The sequence below is a fragment of the Cnephaeus nilssonii genome, assembly GCF_951640355.1.
Source record: "Cnephaeus nilssonii genome assembly, chromosome: 1".
NCBI lineage: Eukaryota > Metazoa > Chordata > Mammalia > Chiroptera > Vespertilionidae > Cnephaeus > Cnephaeus nilssonii.
Window position 1 is genome coordinate 51,013,404 of NC_137072.1, and position 21,141 is coordinate 51,034,544.

Genomic DNA, 21,141 nt, shown 5'->3' on the forward strand with positions numbered 1-21,141 from the left:
AGTGTGTTAAATCCCATTAGTGACATTTAACTCTAACTCTGGGATAATCAGCATGCTACCAGTTCCTAAATTATTCATTCTTTCTAATGAGCAATAGACATAATTTTCTCTTTTTAAAATCCCTTTGGTTATCTAATCCTAAGAGGATATTGCAAAGAAAAATTCCAGCTATACTTAGCTAATGATTTACTGGGTCATTCCTGAGAGCAGAGAGTATATCAATATGAAGTCAGATTTGTTTTTCTTTAAAGGGTTATAATGGTGACATTATACTGAAGTTGAAAAAGCACATTCCTTAAAGACATAAATCCTTCCTATAATAATGAAGAAATAGTTATAAAAAATCATAGATGGTTCATAATATTTGATAACTATGGGGGAGAAACTAATAGTTCCATAAGAAAAGCTGATTGGTTTCATTAGTCACTTTCCTAAGTAATTTTCATCTCATATGACATTAGAAAATTACGCTGGAACATTACATGATATGTGGAAGAAAAACAAATAAAAGAAAAAAGTTTGAGATGGTGATTTTCTGTTTTATTTTGATTTCTCTTAATTCAACTTTGGTATATTTGAGAAACTAGTAAGGAATTACCGTAGTGCCTTGTACTTAAAGCAAATTATAGTATTAGTTCTTAATGATTCTACTTTACTGAACACTAATAATATCCCAGGGAAGCATATCTTCTCATACCTATGAACAGAGCATAAAGCCAAGGGTTTGCTCTCCTGACAACAGATTAACTGTTAGGAAGTGCAGGACCCTAAAGGCATTTCTGTGGCCATACATCACAACAAATTCGTGCAATAAATGAAATTTCTCTTTGTTGGATTAAAAATGTTACAAGATGATCTACCCTTTGCCTTGGGGATGTGCTATCTCATTTCTGGCTGTAATTGTAGGGGAGGTTGGAGTGTGGTAAAGAAGTATTCCTTCATTTAAGCAGAGAGCTAGGTATCCTTTTTTTGTCCTCACAGCAGTACTCAGAACACCGAGCTAGCTCAGTAATACATTTCACCTGTGGGCATACTGTTGTTACTAAGTGGAAGGACTTTCAGGATTCAGACGCCTGTTCATGCTCTTGATACCAGATACTTCCCCCTAACTTCAGTAGGCCATTATTTCCCCTGAATTCTAGGTGTTACTTTTAAGAAACTGTCATTAAGTCATAACATTTCTTTTATTTAAGATGGGTGGATAATTATTTGTTAATTATTATTGTTATGCATCAACTTAGATACATACTATTAGGCTACTGTCATTATAACTCTGTAGTGGCTGGCAGGTCTTTATAAACTTACTTCACAAAATTGGAGAGAAAAGAAAAATAGAATTTTAAGCCATTATTATTCCCATCTTTGGCTGCACAGCACAACTGTTCACACTTACCGAAGGACATCCTTTACACTCGCTCTGGAACACCTGCCCCTCAATGGGAAGGGCCTTGTAGTTTGAATCAACTGCTTTAATTATGGCTGCTACGTGCTTTCCAGACATTAGTCTTGGGCCTGCTTCGGTCGTCTTCAGCTCTAATTTCTGCCTGAATAACCAAGGAAGATAAATATCACATCAGCAGAATTCTTTTGAGTGAACAAGCTACTAATTTCCATTTTGGGGGCACACAAGATACTAATTTATTCACGTTGCATTAAGGCCATGTCTTTTAAACTGCGATGTCTCCAACGGTAACACAAACCTCAAGATAATTATGGAATCTTCCTAGAGCAATAATTTTATTCAAAGATTGAAAATTTAAGGGTGGATTTTCAAAATATAATGACAAGAGAATACAGAGAAGAAAATTTGCATGGATACTTAATAAGATATGCAGTGTCACCTCTTTTGAATTTAGCCCAGCTTTCTGAAAATGGTATCCTTAATACAACCACATGTCACTTAATAACTAAGACAATTTGGCCGAAACTGGTTTGGCTCAGTGGATAGAGCGTCGGCCTGCAGACTGAAAGGTCCCAGGTTCGATTCTGGTCAAGGGCATGTACCTTGGTTGCTGGCACAACCCCCGTGGGGGGGGGGTGCAGGAGGCAGCTGGTCGATGTTTCTCTCTCATCGATGTTTCTAACTCTCTGTCCCTCTCTCTTCCTCACTGTGATAAATCAATAAAATTAAAAAAAAATAACTAAGACAATTTGGAAATCTTTATTTTCCAAAAATGGCCTTGATAATATTCTTGTCTAATATGATCTTTTAGAACCTCTCTCCTAGCAAGAGGTAGAGTATACATCCCTCTCCTTGAGTCTGGGAAGGATCTCTGACTGTCCCAATAATAGATAGTAGAAGTGACACTACATGACTACTAAAGCTAAGTCATAAAAGGGAATTCAGCTTTCGTCTGGCACGCTAGCAGCACGTGTACCTTTGTAGACTTAATTGTCATGTGAGAAGTCTGGCTCCCTGAAGCTGCCATGTTGAGAAGCCACATGGAGATAAAGAGATGCATGAGGAGCCTCAGTACTTTGTGTCTTCCCAGCCCAGATACCAGGGAGCTGAGGATCAACCTCTGAAAACGTCTGGTCAGTGACTACCTGCAACTGCGTAACAGACACAAGCAAGGCATTCCTAGTGGGTACGGCAAGCCCCAGACTTAGAGAGAATAATAACATGAATGCTGCTTCTTACACCACTAAATTTGGAGTGGTTTGTTATAGAGCAATGAAAACCTGAAAGACCTGATTAGTAATTAAAATATTAATTTCTATGAAAATAATAGTAGAATATAAAATTCTATTCCAGATGAGACTTCAATAACATTTCAAGAATTTTAGGCACCTCTCCCAAGATTTTGCATCCATTCATCTCTGACAAGACAGCTACTTTAGAGGAGATAGTTGTGAAAAATTGTCATAAAATATAATACATTGAATGCTAAAATAATGTTCTTCTAAATTAAAATCTGAAAATAACACATACTATTAGATTTGAAATTATAATTCTTAAGCCTGTGAGACCTATTTTGACCAAAGAACTTTTCTCAAATTGGAATAATAAGCTTGAATATGTAAGTACTATAAATCATATAAAAATTCTGTCACATCACTTTACTATGAAACTTTTTATGTGTTTCTTAACAACAGTAACAACAACAAAAATTCTCAAGGAGAGAACATGCAAATGCTACCACCTTTTTAATACTAACATTGAAAACATTTGACAGAGAAATTAGAAAATAAACTAGAATAAACCAGATTGCCTTTTTAAAATTTAAATTCTATTTAATAAACAATTAATTTTTAATGAAACTGTATTTTAAAATAGTATTTATTACATGTGATACTTATTGTAGATAATGTGAAAAATAAAATATGTGAAAGATATAAATTACTGTTTTCAAGGAGCTCACAGTCAAAATGAGGAAGCACTGTATATACTTAGAAACCAAATATAATAATCTATGAAAGAAGAATAAAGAAAATTTAAAATTTCAGCATTGTCTTACTTTGATACTATTTTGCCAGTAATGGTTCGTAGAAAATTCAGCCCAAAAGCATGTGTCTCTTCTGCAAGCACAGCTATAACAAAGCTGTCTTCTATCTTGTAGGTAGTGACAGATGTGGCTTTCGAAGTGACACCCAAGACCTAAAAAGGTAAATATTTGTAGTTGTGACATTTAATCAGCTTTTAATCTTTGAATTAAGTTAAATACCAACTATCTTTTAATCATCAAAGGAGCTTCCCCTTCACCCCTCCCCTACCAGTCAAACCTATAACATATGAAAATAAACCTGTTCATTTTATAATATGTGAAATTATACCCTACTAAAAATTAGAAATGTTCCCAAATTACATCATTACCTTATCTTCTATTATTTTAAATTCAATTCTACAAAATGTAATTATTTAGATGCTTCAAAAAAGTGTATCAATCATACCTGATTTATAGCTGTAAATCCAGGCCTTTCTATTTTGCATGAATCCAAGGCCTTAATTTTGATCACTTTGTCTTGATGACCCTGGTAGGTCACTTTACAATCCCCAGAAATATCTACCTAAAAATAAAGTATAAATATAGTGTTTAGGATTTTCACATGGATCATTTGAATGCCAGAGGGAATTGGCTTGAAAATTGGGGTCCCTACTATGTTATGGGACGGTTGCCTTTTTGTCCAGGCTGACAAGTTAGGAAGACAGGAAGAACTCAATGTTTCCTGCAGCAAGTGGATTCTTTTTCATCCTCTTTGGTTGAATCCTACTAGTGCCTTCTTAATGCCCAAGGAATAATAAAGAATTTCTGACTTCTCCCTAATGTCTACTAAGAATTGGACAAATGGCATGGTCAAATCCAAAACCTCCGGTAAATGGGTAATTATGTGGTAAGGGAAGTTGCTTTTAATGTTATATCTAAGCTGTGTGTTGTTTGTGAGTGTGTGTGTGTGTGTGTGTGTGTGTGTGTGTGTGTGTGCCCTTTGACCAGCTAGGTATGATTAGAAATCTTTAAAAACCTGTTTGGATTAATTCAACTCATTATAAGTCACATCAACAAATTGAGTGTAGGCAAATGTCTCCCATACAAATTCTGTTTAGCTTCTTTTGGCCTTTCAGCAGACCTCTGCCAGCACCACACCCAACCTCCATTCTAGCAAGCTAACATTCCCTTGGCCCAGCCCTGCCATCAGATTTTCTCACTCACTCCAGGGCTGTCTGAATTCAGGCTAGGAAACTTGGACTCAGCTCCACCTTTACTCCAAGTGTGGTGTTGGGGGAGCCATGTGACTTCTCTAGTTTAACCTCAGTTCCTTCATCTGTAAAATGAAGGGGGTCAGTATAGACCAATGGGTTCTCAAACTGACAATGCATTCAACTTATCTGAGAAAACTGCTAAAATATAGGTGCTTAGGTCCTCCCTAATCTAGTGAATCAGAATCTATATTGAATCCTGGGAATCTATATTTTTAATAAGCTTCCCTTGGAAAAGGGATACAAAGTGATGCCAATGGATGGGTCCCCAAGTTTTTCTGCATCTCTGTCTTTCAGTCACTCTATAAGTCTCCTTAGTGTCACTGAGTGGAGTTCCCTTTCCCCTGTTTTTGAGTACACATTGGTGTAAATGGCAATTTGTTTCATGTGTAAATGAGACATGACCATCCAGCTTACCTTTACTGTAACTTTTTAAAGTAACTTTTTAAAATATATATATATTATTGATTTTTTATAGAGAGGAAGGGGAAGGGATAAAGAGTTAGAAACATTGATGAGAAAGAAACATTGATCAGCTGCCTCCTGCACACCCCCTACTGGGGATGTGCCCACAGCCAAGGTACACGCCCTTGACCAAAATCGAACCTGGGACCCTTCAGTCCACAGACCAACGCTCTAGCCACTGAGCCAAACTGGTTAGAACAACTTTTTTTTTCTTTTACTAACTTTCTATAAATAGAAAGTGATACAAATAATCTAGGGAACTCTATTGACAAATAAGATTCTGAATTTTTAATAATATTTGTAAGTACCTCATTGGTGGTTCCAGAGCTTAACTGCATCTGAAATAAGCTAGCCAGGCCTCTCTTGAGATTTTCGATGGCCACAGGCTCATTTTCATATGAGTAGAAATTTTTGACCTAAGGAAAGAAAAAGACAAACAAAAATAAAGCAAAAATTCATTGTTTTTCATATTTGGTTAAATAAGTGGCAGGAAAGGTTCAGATTCTTATCACTCTCAATTCCAGGAGAAAGAGATCTGTTACTGGGGTTTCTTTTGTTGTGAAAAGAAGCTATTTAAATTTTGCCTGTCACCATAACCATTATTGCTTGTCTCAATTTCGGTTCTTATAAGTGTATTTCTAATAGCACATGATCTCACTCATCTAGGGGAAATAATGAACAACATAGACTGATGAACAAGAACAGACCCAGAAACAAGGAGGCATGGATCAGACTGTCGGGCCTCAGAGGGAGGGTAGGGAAGGGTGGGGGTAAAGGGGAGAGATCAACCAAAGGACTTGTGTGCAAGCATATGAGCCTAACCAGCGGTTAAGGACAACAGGGGGGTGGGGGCATGTGTGGGGAGGGGTGTGGGATGGGAATGGGGGGATGAGGACAAATATGTGATACCTTAATCAATAAAGAAATTAAAAAATAAATAAATAAATAAATAAATTTCTAAGAAGCTAGACAATCAGAATATGAAATTGCAGGAGACTGCTAGTGAAGGCTCTGAACAAGATGGACATAGCATAGGGAAAAGAGGGTGCAGACATAGGCTGGGATTTCTGTGAAAACAAGAATTGCCCAAGGAAGAGAAATTAGAAACAATTTCTTTTGAACAAGTTGACATATTCTCTACTTGTAACTCTGCTTGAAACAAAAACTGACCAAGGTTTAAAACAACAAAGAAATAGGTTTTTAGAAGAGAATGGCAATCACCACTCTGGAGAATGCAGAGAAAGCACAGCCACCAGGGGCTTTGATAAGGGCCCAGACGGGGCCATAATGCCCATGGACACAGTTCCACAGGGGTGGTTATCTCTGCCTGGCCCTCCACAGCACTTCTATTGGCTTTCAGCCTAAGCAGACACAGAAGGTGGGAAGATCTCAGGCTGACTGGGTTCCTGCATGGCCTGCTCCAGGCACTGCTTTGAGTTTCCCTCTAGAAGGCAGGAAACAGAGGGTAGAATGAGGAGAGTGACTGTGATTAGGCTGCAGTAGTAAATGGCTTACTTAGCTTTGCTTCATCCTTGATATTATTATAGGCACAGGGGTGATAACAATGTCTCATACCATTTTGATTATTTAGGTCATGTTTAAGAAATAAGGATAAAAATACAAGGACATTGTCTGGAAACCAGGCTGTCATTTTTCACCCTGTATTAACTCCAAACACTTCACACGATTTAAAACTGGAGGATGGATATAGCTTCCCTGTAAAAATCCCCAAGGTCTATGGCAATTACAGCTGAGAACTTCTACTAGAAATATCCTGAATACCTTCCTATTTTTCTTTAAAGCCAACCATGACTTCTCAAGTAAAACAGCTCCTTAATTGTTCAATGAATTCAATTAATACCAATCTGAACAATTCAGCCAATGTGAAAATTCTCCATAACTTAGAAGAGAATATTTTGCCTGAATTATGCACAATTGCCTCAAATCTCTATTTTTATTTTCTACATGTATTCTGCCTAGTGACAGATTTACTAGGTACTTTGTCCAACTCGTAATCAGTTTTAGTCATTACATTGGACAAACCTTAAGTGTTGGAATTGTGTTTGTCCAGGTAGAAAAGGAATTGGAATACTGACCTCAGCATCTGAAAATCTATGATGTCATATTCTCAGACAAATCACTGACAATTTCTCAGATCCCAGGCTGAGTTTCTGATGTTCTATTTTGTGAACTGGGTCTTTATTTCTTTTTAGGAATTACACTGTAACTTCTTTTTCAAATATTTCAGAGTATGATATCTCCAGATATCATGACTATTATAGGTTCATAACTGGATCACTTGAGCCTGGATACAGTCAGAAGGCCCACTGGGTGGCACATGCTTATGGCCTGTGACTTTTTAGGCCTGAGTCTTAAATACTTTAGAAAGCAAGAGAAGTGGGAAAAATACTTTTACTTATCATCTGTATCCTCACTGTCCTTCCAGGCTAAAAAAAAAAAAAAATGATGTGCCTGAACTATTTATAAAGTTTGACCTAAAATTTCAGGAAACCCAGTTCTCAGATTTAATCTCTGGACTCTGCATAAAGTGAAGTGCTCTTCTATTATTGACCCACTTCTATGGATCAAGATTTGCTCTTGACTGCTAATCACTAGTAGAATGCTGTTTGAGACTTTTTTTTTATTTTTCCTGGAAGGTTAAACAATGTAAACTGTGAGACATAAAGAGACGTTTTTTTTTTCATTCCTTCTATTTTTATTACTTTCCTAGAACTACAAAAGTGGGCAAGTCTTTTTTTCTTTGTATGACTGCTACTTTGGGGGCCTAAATTCTGTTCCCTTAGTGCAGACCATTGAGGTCCAAACAGACAGCACTAGAATTTATATTAGCTAAATGTCAAAACTGTTAGAATTAACAAGCTTTTGATAATTTAAAAAAATAGTAATTAAGTCAGAACTTTGCAGTTCAATTCATGTGGCTATCACTGCAATAATCTTACATTTATTATTTCACAGCAGGAATTAAGTTTTATTACACTCAGGCCATAAAACTGATTTCTTCACTCGGTTTTGAAATGAGCTCTGAATATCTGAGAGCACAGGACTCTTATCTAAATTCAGAGTCCCCAGAGCTTCCAGAGAGCCACAGTGGCACAACCTAGTGACAAACTAAGCCTTGAACCTGAGGAAACCAAACAGAGAGAGAGGGGGATGGGTTGCGGGGAAGGAGATGAGGTGCCTCTTGCTGCCAAATTTTGAGGGTTAATTTCCCCTTGAAATCAGTAGGGATTATTCATGTTTTTTCCTTAGGGGCAAAAATGCTTCTGTATATTCCCTTAATTTATACATTCTTTAAAAACAAGAGAAAGCAAAATTACATCAGCAGCAAAAATTTACAAAAAGGATCCCAGCAAAGAGAGATTAGTCATTTTTTTCTACTTAGCTGGAGTTATAGCTCTAAACAGATTTTTGATACATATGACACATAGGAGCCAGCACATTGGAAAATGGACAAGTGAAGAAGTCTATGAAGAATGAGAGTTGCAAGGTGTCACATTTAGTTGGGAGGCTCAGTGTGTGTACAGAAACCACACTGCAGATTCAGAGAGCAAACCAATTCCTAGAAACAACACAAAATAAAGGGCTGACTCAGCAGCCACGTAGTTAATCAATACTGACAGCAAAAGCCAGAAATGGAAATTCAGTAATTATCCAGCTCACTGGATTCGAACTTTAGGTCAAGAAGAATCCATGCTGCAACTTGAGGCATCTTTTGCTTGTCAGTGTTAATCAACTTAACCAGAAAACTTTCATGTTTCCAACTTCATTTATGATTTATAGACAAAACTAGTCATGCCCCGACACTTGGGGAGATAATTGGGCATGAAAAAAAAAAGATGTTCAATAAATATGTATCTAAGTGTTTTAATCGGCTTTTAAAAAATCAGCTTTTATCATGTAAATATGGGAGCTTAAAACAGTGGGCTCAGGAAAGACAAGAAATATATGCTAATGAGTATCCTTGAAATCACAGAAATTTCAAGGCGTGAAATTTAATTTGAGCCTGGGGTAGAAAATACTCTTTAAAAAAACTGTCAATCAACAGTTCAACCTTCCCTTTCCCATCTTCTCTCATAGTAAGCTGAAGAAGCAAGGGTTTAAATAATGATCTTTCTGACAGTGATGTGGCTGAAAATTCCACATGGCTTCTTAGTCTCCAGGGTCATGGGTCTTTTTCCGGTAAATTCTTTATCATATAATTGAAAGATACCACAATGTACTTTAACCTGTAAATCATCACAAGTCATGGCTCCTATAGAATTGGCACAGTGGAGTCACTGAAATAATGATGTGGCAGCTTCATCCCAGCCTTTGAACAGTCAGGGCACTGAGTTCTTTCGTGTGTGTAACAAAAGACTTTGTACTCAACTGCTATCCAAGGGGCTATAAAATGATTGGTGGTCATTAAGACTATAAATGCAATTAATATTTTATGGGATCAAGTGTTTTGCCACATTGGAAGCCCAGAGAAGAAAATGACAGTATTTCATCTTTTTAACAAAGTTGTGGAGTGTGAAAATCAAGTGAGTTAATAGATATAATGAAGAATAAAATAGGGATGATCAAGTCAACGAAAGAGGTGATATTTTCCTCAAATGCTTTCCAGCTGGAAGATAGTATAACATAGTGGTTTCCAGCATAGATTCTAAAATAGACCCTGTGTTTTAAGTTCCAGTTCCGCCACTTGTCAGTGCTGTGACCCTAGGCAAATTTCTTCTCTTGACTTTGGTTTCCTCATCTATTACAAGAGAACAATAAAGCAGTACCTGCTTCCTAGGGCTGTCCTGAAGATAAAGGAGATAATTCATATAATGCCTTCAGTCAGTGCAGGCTTTGAGTGTGAAGAACTTTTAGCTATTATTAAGCAAACAATAAGCAAAGCCTTTCTCAAAATCGGACTCATTTTAGCCCCATATATCCTTATTAGCTCATTCCTTTAGTTTACAAGCATCTATTGCATGCCCACTATGAACAAAGCACTGGCTATATAGACATAAACATAATTGCTGCCCACAAGAAGCCTACTGCTAATGTGGGTGGCAAAGAGAGGATTACAATATCCTGTGATAAATGCTTTCAGGGCAATGAACCCAGGGAAGGAGAGGGTTTGAGAGAATGTTGGGAAAGGCTTCCTGACTGATGCACCACGTCAGTCAGTGCAAGGCATGGTTCTGGGTGCTGGGGGGAAGTGGGAGTAGAAAGGCATGAAGGTCAGGGGAGGGCTGGAATATAAAGAACAGGAATTTTCTCTACTGAGACCCGTGATTTAGCAGTGAACAGAAATGACCAAAAGAAAGTGATAAAGGCCATGAGTGAGCTACAAAGGGCTAAAGGGGTTGTTCTAAAGAGGACTATTTATTTCCAGCGGCTGGAAGCACATGAGCTTTTATAAAAGAAAGGCCCCTGAGCAAACCTGGAACATGGTATTTTAACAAGTGGAGAAGAAGAGAAGCATTCTTTTTTGTCTCTTTTATCTTTCTTGTTGAAAGTATTACAGATGTCCCCCCTCTTTTTGCTGAGATGTTGATTCATATTTGATTGTAGGAGAGGCAACCACATAATAATTCTTCTTTTGTGAGTTCCTTTTTAGTACATTATATAAAAACATGCACCATGATTAGAAATGTATTGCATGTCTAAATTTTATATTTTTAAATATTTGTTTTCATCTTTAGTTTGAATCTAGGACTTTTGAATCTAGAGAAATTTTAGAGATGTGTAGAGTTTTAACTTTAAGGGCCTTTTCTATTTTTCTACTTTAGTTACTAAAATTGAGCTTTCCTCTTTATTAATGTGTTTTTATACATGTAAATGTAATATCTGTACTTTTCATAAAACCACATATGTAATGCCTAATAATTCACTGATCACAATTCCTTCTCAATCCCAAACATATTTAGACCAAATCACAAGTAACATACACTTACAGAATTTTCTGAGCAAATTTTCAAATAGATATAGTGTTCATTCATTATGCATAAAATGTTTTTCAAAGTCATAGTTTTGAAAGAATTTCTATGTTTCTTAAAAAAATCAATACTAACTTAGAAATGCCATATCCTTTCAAAAGTTTCAATTTTGTACTTTAATCAGATATTGATATTCTCATAACAAGTTAATATCACATACCTGTTAGATCATTTCATTCATAATTTGTCTACTTTCCTGAATTTATTCAATCACCTGTGATAAATTTTTACATTACAGTATCTTTTTAATCCTTCTTAATTTAATAAAAAATGCACCTTTCAACAATCTCTTATCAACAATCTCTGTTATAAACAAGTACTTGATTTTACTATAAAGATTTTTATAAAATTTTTAAATGGCTAGAAAATATAAATGAATTGAATGCCTTGATTTACTTCTGAAACATTTAATTTGCAACCTGTTTATTAGGTCTTGAAAAAAATTCATTTACCATAAAAGTAGTGATGCCATGATCACCTAAGAATAATACCCACTAAAGGGAAGAAAAATGTGAAGTTGGAGAGAAAAGATGTGCGGCCCCCCTTCCCCCTGCCTCCCAAATCACTTTTACCTTTCCATGGACAAGATGAAGGAGCACAGGTCTTTGTAAAGCTTCCAAGTTTTCTTTTCTTACGATTTTGGCTGGATTTTTTCCTTTGAAAATGCTCTTCTCTCCCCTCTTCTGATTCACATTTTCAACATTTACATCTTTGATCTGGAATCATGGAAAGAAACCTATTAGAAAACTTTCTTTTTCTGTTTTCATCAGATTCTCTGAGAAAAGAAAATGATAAAGCAATAAGCAGGGTTGGTCATAATTTCTTCTGTTGTTTTTTCAATTTATGACTCAGAGGACCTAGCCATTAACTTTAAAAGAATGGAGAAGATATTCAACAATCAAGTTTTTAAATTAGGTAAAAATACCAATACTTAAAGAAATCTGTGACTTCAGGTTTATAATAATTATGACTAGAAGATGGCTCTTTTATGTCACTATCATTCATTTGTTTTGACTGTTGCGATCTGATCTCTTTACATTCTGTACCATTTGTTTGGGAGGAGTCCTGCCCCATTGTACTTCATCTTCATATACAAAATTAAAGATGAAAAGTGTAATTACTGAATAAGAGATACATAATATTTGCTGCAGAATACTTGCATTGAGAAATGGCTCACAGAGATGGATGATGAAATTTTGATCCAATATGGAAGACACAATAGCTACTGGAGACATCCAAAGAAGCCAAGATAGCTTGATAAATATATTGCAATGACACCTCATTATAAAGTATAACAGCAACTACTTATTGGTTACAATAAAGAAAATTTTGGTTTGTGTACCTTTTTCACATCAACATGTAAAAGATTAACAGACTTTACTAAAGAAATAATTTGCCTTTAGGTGCTTAAAAAGCAAATATGGAAATCACCATATATTAAAACTGGGAGAAATCCCAGAGGCTATCTAACTTGACCTCCTTTCTCAACCCATATATCTAAAACATTATAACTGACCAAACACTGCCAAGCAGAGGAGTACCCAGTTTTTCCTTAGAAAGAATACAGAATAGGCTTACTCTCTCATTGGTAATTCCACCTGTTATGTCAAGGAACTCAGGAAAACTGGTAGGTCCAACTTATCTCCTCTTTCAGTTACAGTAGTCTCAATTGTTTTTCATGTGACATTAACTCTAGATTCCTGACTCCCAGAACATTTCAAATGGATTCTAGTTTAATGTGTCTATTAATATGATGCATAGAACTGGACATCATACTCTAGTTACTCACCAGCCTTCTTTTGCCTACTTCAACAATTTGGAAAGATTCAGATCACTTTTGATTAGTAAACACTTTAGATATATGTGTTTTAGTGACAGAAAACAAACTAAATGGTTGTACAACCAAGAACATAAAACAAGTGCTATTGAATGGTACACGTCTCAAAGACTTTGCTGACATATAACGTTTGCATCTTTCTGGTAGAAAATGCCCACCGTGATTTGTATCAGTTGGTCATCATCACCATCAGGATTCCTCCACAGTAAGACGACGTCCACATTGGATGAAATTCGGTAACCTACACTGTCTTGGAGCTTTCCTTTGCCCTGATTAACAAAAACTTCAGTCGAGTATGTGAGTTTGTACAGCCGGTCATTATTTAAAGAGAGACCAGTGGTGTGACCTGCATAAAGATAGTGAAACAAGTCAAGTCTTAGTAATAAGGCATCCATCAGCCCAGGAATGTGCTGTCTTGAAATTGAAGCATTCTCATCTATGTCATACTTAATAGGTATCATTATTAATCACATTTCATACATGCCCAGTGGGAGCTCAGTGAATATTGGTTAAATGAAAGGCAGTTCAACTTCTCATCTGCTAAAATCATTGGCTTGAACAGCAACAACAAAAACAAGAAACAATAAGCTTCCATTTCATAAACCTTCATTTGTATCCCTAATCAAAATTCAGATTATCTAAATGTTTCCCTAATTGAACTATAGAATATTGTTCAAGAAATGTCACTGTATTGCTTTAAGTTATATGAATATGGTTTTTCCTCTGCCACCCACCTCAGCTTCATCAAGGTATAATAAAGCAGAGGCCCGGTGCACAAAATTCGTGCACAGATAGGGTCCCTAGGCCTGGCTGGCAATCAGAGCCCATCTGTGGGGCCACTGGCAGGGCCTGGCACCACCTGCTCTTCTACTCCACCATCCCACCATGGTCCCACAATCCTCAGGGCTCATCAGGGCCGGCAGCACCTCCACTGCCACCCACTGCCAGCGCCGCATCACCAATGCCCGTCATGTTCCACACAGCCCCTTGGTGGTCAGCACATGTCTAACTCCCGGTGGGTCGAACTCCCGCCCGTGGGGACAATTTGCATATTAGCCTTTTATTATATGGGATATGATTTTAAGTAGATGTTCAGCCCTGGGATTGCTTTATAAAATTAATACAAACCATTTGTAAATAAATGCAATGGCTCATTGCCAAAGTTATTTTAGGGGTCAGAAGGCAATTCCTTTAATTGGATATTTTGAATATTTAAAGAATATCCCTCCAATGCAATTTACTCTGTCAATTTCATTAGTAAACTTTTAGTACAAAGGTACATTTCTAGGTTACACATATGTAAGTTTAAATTAGCTGTTTTTGAATAAAATGACGTTTCACTACATAAAACCTTAACACAAGCTTTAATTTGACAGAGGCAATTTAATGTCAAATAGTATACAAGTCAGTATTGTGAGACAAAAAAGTTGATACATGGAGATCACACACTCTTCAATTCAGTTTAATTTAATTCAAAAAATGTATGGAAGTAGGATCAAGTTTTTCTTAGAGATGACTTGAAGCTTACAGTCTTACAAATTTTTTTCTTTGCATATTTCCTATCTATAGCTCTCAGCAGGTAGTAAAAAAGATTTCTGTATACATTTTTCCTCAGGGCTAATGAGCTTGCATCACCTAGTTAACTATAATAGGCAACCATAACTTCCCCCGCCCTCAGGATATATGCACATGAGGGAGGTCAGGAAAGGAGATTGAGATGAGTAGGCCAGAAATGACACAGATGAGAGAAAAAGTAAAAATTACTTTGCAAAGTCGAAAATTTAAGAAAACCTCTGAAAAGTCTTTACCATCAACTGTCTCCATCATATAATACAGCACCTACTGCCCAGAGGAAAAAATGGTCAAAATACATTGTCTCTAATAAACTAAGAGTTCTATGTGCATTAATATACAGGGTGTCCCCCAAAAATGTATGCACACTTTAGCAGCTGATAGCTCAATTTTGAAAATGAAATGTACTTTAATAAAAACTGCCTTTATAATTATTCAAAGTGTGTGTATATATTTTGGGGAGACACCTATATTTAATCCTCACAAGAACTTAATAGGTATCATTATTAATCACATTTCATACATAAGGAAACTGAGAGGCACAGAGATTATACATTTTATCCAAGATCACTCAGATCGTTAGTGGTGGAGTCAGGATGTGAACTCAGGCTGTCTGGCTTTAGAGATCAAGCTCTTCCCTATACCGTATACACCTTCACATTTAGGTTGAACTCTTCTATTTCTAGGGAGTGAGCTAGGAATTCATTCATTCATTCATTCATTCATTCAACAAGGATGTACTGAGCATCCATGGGGTGGTGGGCACTTTTCTAGGCTCTGGAGCTACACCAGTTAACAAGCAGATAAAATGTCTACCTTTGTGGAGTTTATAAGGAGGAGATAGGCGATAGCTTATATACTTATAAGTTATAAAAGTTTATAAAGAAACATGAAACAGAAAAGGGAATGGAGATGCTGGGAGAAAGACCTTTGTGAGAAGGTAATATTCTGGGCAAAGGCTTCAGGCTACCCATGTGGATATCTGTGGGAGGGGCATCTCCACACTCCTACCACCCATCCTCCCCACAGAAGGAACAGCAAGTTCAAAGGCCCTGAGGAAAGTTCATGCAGGTGTAATGGAGGAACAGCTGGGAGGCCAAAGAGGCTAGAATTGAGTAAGTGAAAGACAGCAGAAGGAAGTGAGGTCACATAGGTACCTATGGGTGGCAGGGAGATCTGGGGGGAGGACCTTTGCCTAGACTTAGAATTTGACTCTGAGTAGAGTGATGTGTAGCAAAGTTATGTGGTCTGACAAACCTTCAAAGAAATGGGATAAGGAATCAAGAACTAGGGATCAGGAAAAGGAAGTGTGAAAGTGTGTATCCAAGTGTATAAACACAAAAGCAGACTGTATCCAAGCAACAAGTCAGAACCTCAGGTATGAGATACGGAAGGCAAAAAAGGTCAGGAAAAACTTTGAAGGAGAAGAAATCTATGACTCCCTCTAGCCTTCCTTACCTCCACCTCTTCTACAGTTTAAGTAGGGACACTCCTGCAGGTTCAAATATTAGCTTTCTGGTCAAGAAAGATATTTTGGACAGATAGGCCTTATTATAATGACTCCTATAGAATTCCACACAAGGCATAAAGGAAATACATGTTTTCTTAACTAATCCTCACAGTCATTCTGAAAGATAGGCATTATATGACAGCTAAAAAAAGCTGAGTCTGCATTCAATTCAACATAGCAGATATAATGCAGAATTTGACACTTAAATTTATTGAGACCCAAGTTTTATGAACTACATGAAGGTGATTGTGATTAAAGTTACTATGAAAAGTTTGTAGAAAGGTAGCCTTCCTTAAATTCTGAAGCTTTCCAAATCATTGTGTTGACTATTGTGTGATTTTTCTTACTTTGACTTAACTGGACAATAGAATGTGAAAAGGGGCAACATATAATAGATCACTTTTTGATTATGACTTAGAAGTGATAAAACATGGACAAGAATAAGCCTTGCTTCTCCTAGAACTTTTTCCTACCTCTTTCAACAGTAGATAAACCTAAAATGTTTGAAATAAATGGATTGTGTTGTAGTTTTCTGTTATCCTTTCCTCTTTGATAAATATTTCTCTGTTTATTGTTTAGAGATTGGCAACACTAGGCAATGGGGACATGTTCTATTAATATTGTTGACATTATTTCTTTCTTAAGGTATTGCTCTTTTGAGCATGCAGAATGGCATTTTTGAAGCTAATCCTATATAATAAAGAGGTAATATGCAAATTGACCATCACACCCTCACACAAGATGGCCGCCCCCATGTGGTCATAAGATGGCCGCCACAAGATGGCCAGCAGGGGAGGGCTATTAGGGGCAACCAGGCCAGCAGGGGAGGGCAGTTGGGGGTGACCAGGCCAGCAGGGGAGGGCAGTTGGGGGGGATCAAGCTTGCAGGGGAGGGCAGTTGGGGGTAATTGGGCTGTCAGGGGAGCAGTTAGGCATTGATCAGGCTGGCAGGGGAGTGGTTAGAGGGTGATCAGGCTGGCAGGCAGAAGCAGTTAGGGGCAATCAGGCAGGCGAGCAGTTGGGAGCAGTCCCGGATTATGAGAGGGATGTCCCAGATTGGAGAGGGTGCAGGCTGGACTGAGGGACACCCCCTCCCCCCAGTGCATGAATTTTGTGCACCAGGCCTCTAGTGTTAGATAAAACCAGAAGAGAAAGAGTCAATACCTCTCCAAGGTTCCCCTTTAAATGTATCTAGAATTTTTAAGGAACTTAAAAACAACAAACTTAGTTTCAAACCTTTAGGAAATATGTTAAAATACTCATTTATCAAACCTGGATGAACCCAATAGACAGTTAATTGATTTAAGCAAGGATACAAAGTAGGGATTTAGGATTCCAACAGAAAACTATAAGGCTGGAAGTAAGGGTAGGATGAAGGATAACGGGGGGGGGGGGGGGGGGGGGGGGGGAATGGAATGGAAGATGATTAATGTGAATGAATTGAAAAGTATAGGGAAGACCAGGAACTGAGAGAAAGACTGGAAATAAAGAAACAGTTCAGGTTTAGAAGTGGCAAGATTAAATAGAAAATTTTTGTGGGGGTTAAGGAAAGTAAACGTACTATAAAGAAAACCCAAAGAAGGCACTGAGAATAGATCCACTATTATAAAATATGATTCAGAAAAACTAGGGAAAACTTGAGTTTTCAGGATGTTCATACTCAGCATATATCTTCTAAATAGACCTTCTTCCATATTAATCTGAATACCTTCCTCCATTCACTTCATAGGTCAACATGCATTCAAAACCCACCCAAATCTGAGGATTTGCTAAACAGTTGCATTGACAATTAAATTTGAGATGAGTTTTGAGGTGCTGCATGAGATCCCAAAAATTTATAATGACCTTGAGGTAAATTCTTCTTAAATAGTTGGCTTGTTAAATGTGAATCATTATAGAGAACAAGGAATTTATTACTTAGTCACAGTATATAATACAAAAGGTTATCACATCTACGTAGAGGGACAGCTGTCAAGTCCTGTACTTTTTATTTATGATATTTGGCATAAGCAGTTTGTACCATGAAGCTAATGGCACTTAAGCTTTGGGGCCCTCACTTGCCCAGGTTCATTTCAAGATCTTAGAAGGTGACGCTCTCAATGTATACACATCTTTTTTTCAGTAACATTTGCAAAAGTAAGATTTTTTTTTTGCAATCTTTTCTCAAAAATGTCCCCTAAGTTGCATAATCTTCAGGTTCTAAAAATCTGGATTTACCACTGAACTTGTACACAACAAACTGTAGCCAACTGTCATCTTCTAAACCTGTGTGCTATTGTTGCCTGTGTGTATTGTTAAGTCTTTATTAGCGCATGTATCTGAAAATATTAAGTTATCCAAACTGCTTATTTATAGGGTGGGGGAAAAAGAGAAACCCACAAGAACTACTATATCTCAATTATTTTTTTCAAAATAATCATGGTATATTAGGTTTGATATTATGTTGTAAAAATCACTCAGATTTCAAATACACAAGAGTTTATTTGACATAATTAAATATGTCAAAGATCTCTATATAATAATTCTCAGATATAATTTACAAACCTTTATATTTTTCTCAGAAAATTTTTTTCATCCACTGTATCTTTAAATACCAAACATTTCAGAAACTGGTGAGAAATACTGTCTTTAATTCAAGAAAAAAAAGTGTCATTTGCTTATGTGAAATAATTTAAATTTAGCCATCCATTTATTGTTGCCATAATAAAGACTGTCTTTCCCTCATGTGAAAATTTTCCATGCAAAAAATCTTGAGGAAAACCTTCACTTTGTCATCAAAAACCAATTATTCCAAATAGGTTTTAGAAGTTTACAAATCAACTGTTTTATATTAATTACTTAGAGTATATAGTTATTCAGATTGGACCTTATTATGCTAAATGATGTGTTCGATGAATTACCTTTGATAGTACGCCCTCTTAAGAGACTATAAAAAAGTGATAATTTTACAGGCGCAACATTTAGAAACCCCAGGAGTGTATTAACTAGAGATTTAAAACAAGAGCCCATATTAATATAATCATACTTCTCTTTGAAATGACAACTCATGTTTTTTCTCTCTCAAAGGTCTCAATTCATAGGTGTGTTTTTTTTTAATCAAATTTATCTTAAAGTAGAAATGGTAACTACCAACACTATTTTTCAAAAGATAATAAATCTTCTTACTCTATATCATGTACTTTTATTTTATGTAATTCACCAACTATGATGATTCTATCACTTCTAACAAGTAATGAAATTAAATACGTACTTTACCATTTCATTTGTAATTCTTTGGTAAATCACATGCTTTTACATTGGGTCTAATTCTTCTTGATGTCACATTGCTAAGCAACTAGAAGGAAATTTAAAGAAGTGTGTGTTTTTTAAGTCCTCATTTACAATTCAAATAAAGGAGCTGCATTCAGGGAGGACCAACAGCAGCAGGTAACAATAGCTGGCATCTTTTTTCTCCTTTTTAAAAATCCACCATGAATGAGAAATTGAAACAAGAAGCACACTAATCTGAGGCACTGAATCTAAAAAGGAACCTCTGTTTTTTATTGTATGGAGGAATTTGAATTCGGTTTTCTTTCTAACCCAGTCATGCCTTCACAAACATCCCATAGTTACATGGTTTTGAAGATGGTTTAGTTAGAAACTCTTGCACTATTCACACACACACACACACACACACACACACACACACACAAGCACACACTGCCCCTTCAATGATTAAAATTAAAATTTAGCAAGAGACAACACAAACTTACCTTTAACAGAAGCTGAGTACGAGGAAATGAAGCAGAGAAAAAGCACAGCTAGAAGAATCATATTGACTGTCCACCCTCTGATGCATCCAGCACCCAGCAAGGAGTCACTAAGAAGTGGTCTCTTCTGATGGCAGCAAGGAAATGTCCCTCCTTAGAACCTGCAATGATAATGTTTATCTCTGGGGAAAGGTCAGATTCCAAACTCCAAAATCAGGACCTAAGTTCACCAAAGGGCTCACTGTTAATGATTAAACACAGGTGGGCTGTAGTTTTCAGTCTTCCACTCTTTATTTTTTTTTACTCAATGGGGAAAATAATTTTCACTTTTGAGAGCTAAACTAAACCAGTCTACTTTCTTGTAAATTCAGAAATACTTAGGGACATTTGAGAAAAACCGGTGGTGATACTTTTCTACTCAATAATAATCATCATGCCTATGATATTAAACACCTGTCTTCATGTTTTACTATTTCATCTGGGAGGGTAGTGAGGATTCTCACTCAGCTAAACTTAATTGGATCTTGTGTATGTTATATGCTCATCTTTGAATTTGTTTATACCACCTGTGTGCATGCTATTGGAATAAATCACTCTGAATTTTAGGCTTAAACTTAAAAAATTCAAGTTGTACCACCACAAATCACTTTAAAGTAATGTTAGAGTAGATAGAACGTTCATTTCTGAAACCTAGATAACTCTTTATGTGTGAAACGATAAAGGATTGTAGTAAATCCGCACTGCCTATTATTAATGTACTAGCAGGCCTGCTAGTGTATTAATATCATAGTAGGCCTCTAGCTATATCTATAACAAGAAACAGTTGTCTGAGTCCCCCAATGTGCTGGATGGAGTCCCGGGGCTTTCTGAATCCCATTTCTAGGGTGAGATCCAGAGGGGAAATCCAGCCCTTAACACTTTTGCTACAGAAAATTAATTAGGATACTTCTCTAGAATCAAAGCAAATACTCTAGTATGGCTAAGACCAAATTAACTGAACCAACTTTTATCCTTGGAAACTCCTGCAAGGGACCTAATATGGACAAAACTTACTAAAATAAGGTGGTTTGGGTGGCATGTAGGGTGGTTTTGGCAAAGGGGGACTAAAGTACTGGTGAAAGACTGTATGAATGAACTTGAAAATACTTAAGGCCATATTAAATTATAAAATGGGTTCTCAAATCTACTCTTTGTCTTTCTCAAAACTCTTTTCTAGAATCTAGTTTAGACAACACAGGTAAAAGATAGCCAACTTGATAGGGCTACAAGATGAAACATAAAATTTAAAATCTACAAAGTTTATGTAAAAAATTTAAAGCTGAA

The 21,141-nt window shown here is 36.6% G+C and overlaps 1 protein-coding gene across 1 annotated transcript in view; it reads right to left on the reverse strand.

Moving 5' to 3' along the window:
• Positions 1-21,141, reverse strand: part of MTTP (microsomal triglyceride transfer protein) — a 61,282-nt gene that overhangs the window by 27,103 nt on the left and 13,038 nt on the right. The window contains exons 2-8 of the mRNA XM_079784627.1: positions 19,822-19,979; positions 13,147-13,334; positions 11,724-11,867; positions 5,470-5,577; positions 3,892-4,008; positions 3,459-3,598; positions 1,394-1,544 (exon numbers count right to left, since the gene is read on the reverse strand). Of these exons, the coding sequence (XP_079640753.1) occupies positions 1,394-1,544; positions 3,459-3,598; positions 3,892-4,008; positions 5,470-5,577; positions 11,724-11,867; positions 13,147-13,334; positions 19,822-19,882 (909 nt within the window). The 5' untranslated portion in view covers positions 19,883-19,979. The remainder of the gene's footprint in view (positions 1-1,393; positions 1,545-3,458; positions 3,599-3,891; positions 4,009-5,469; positions 5,578-11,723; positions 11,868-13,146; positions 13,335-19,821; positions 19,980-21,141) is intronic.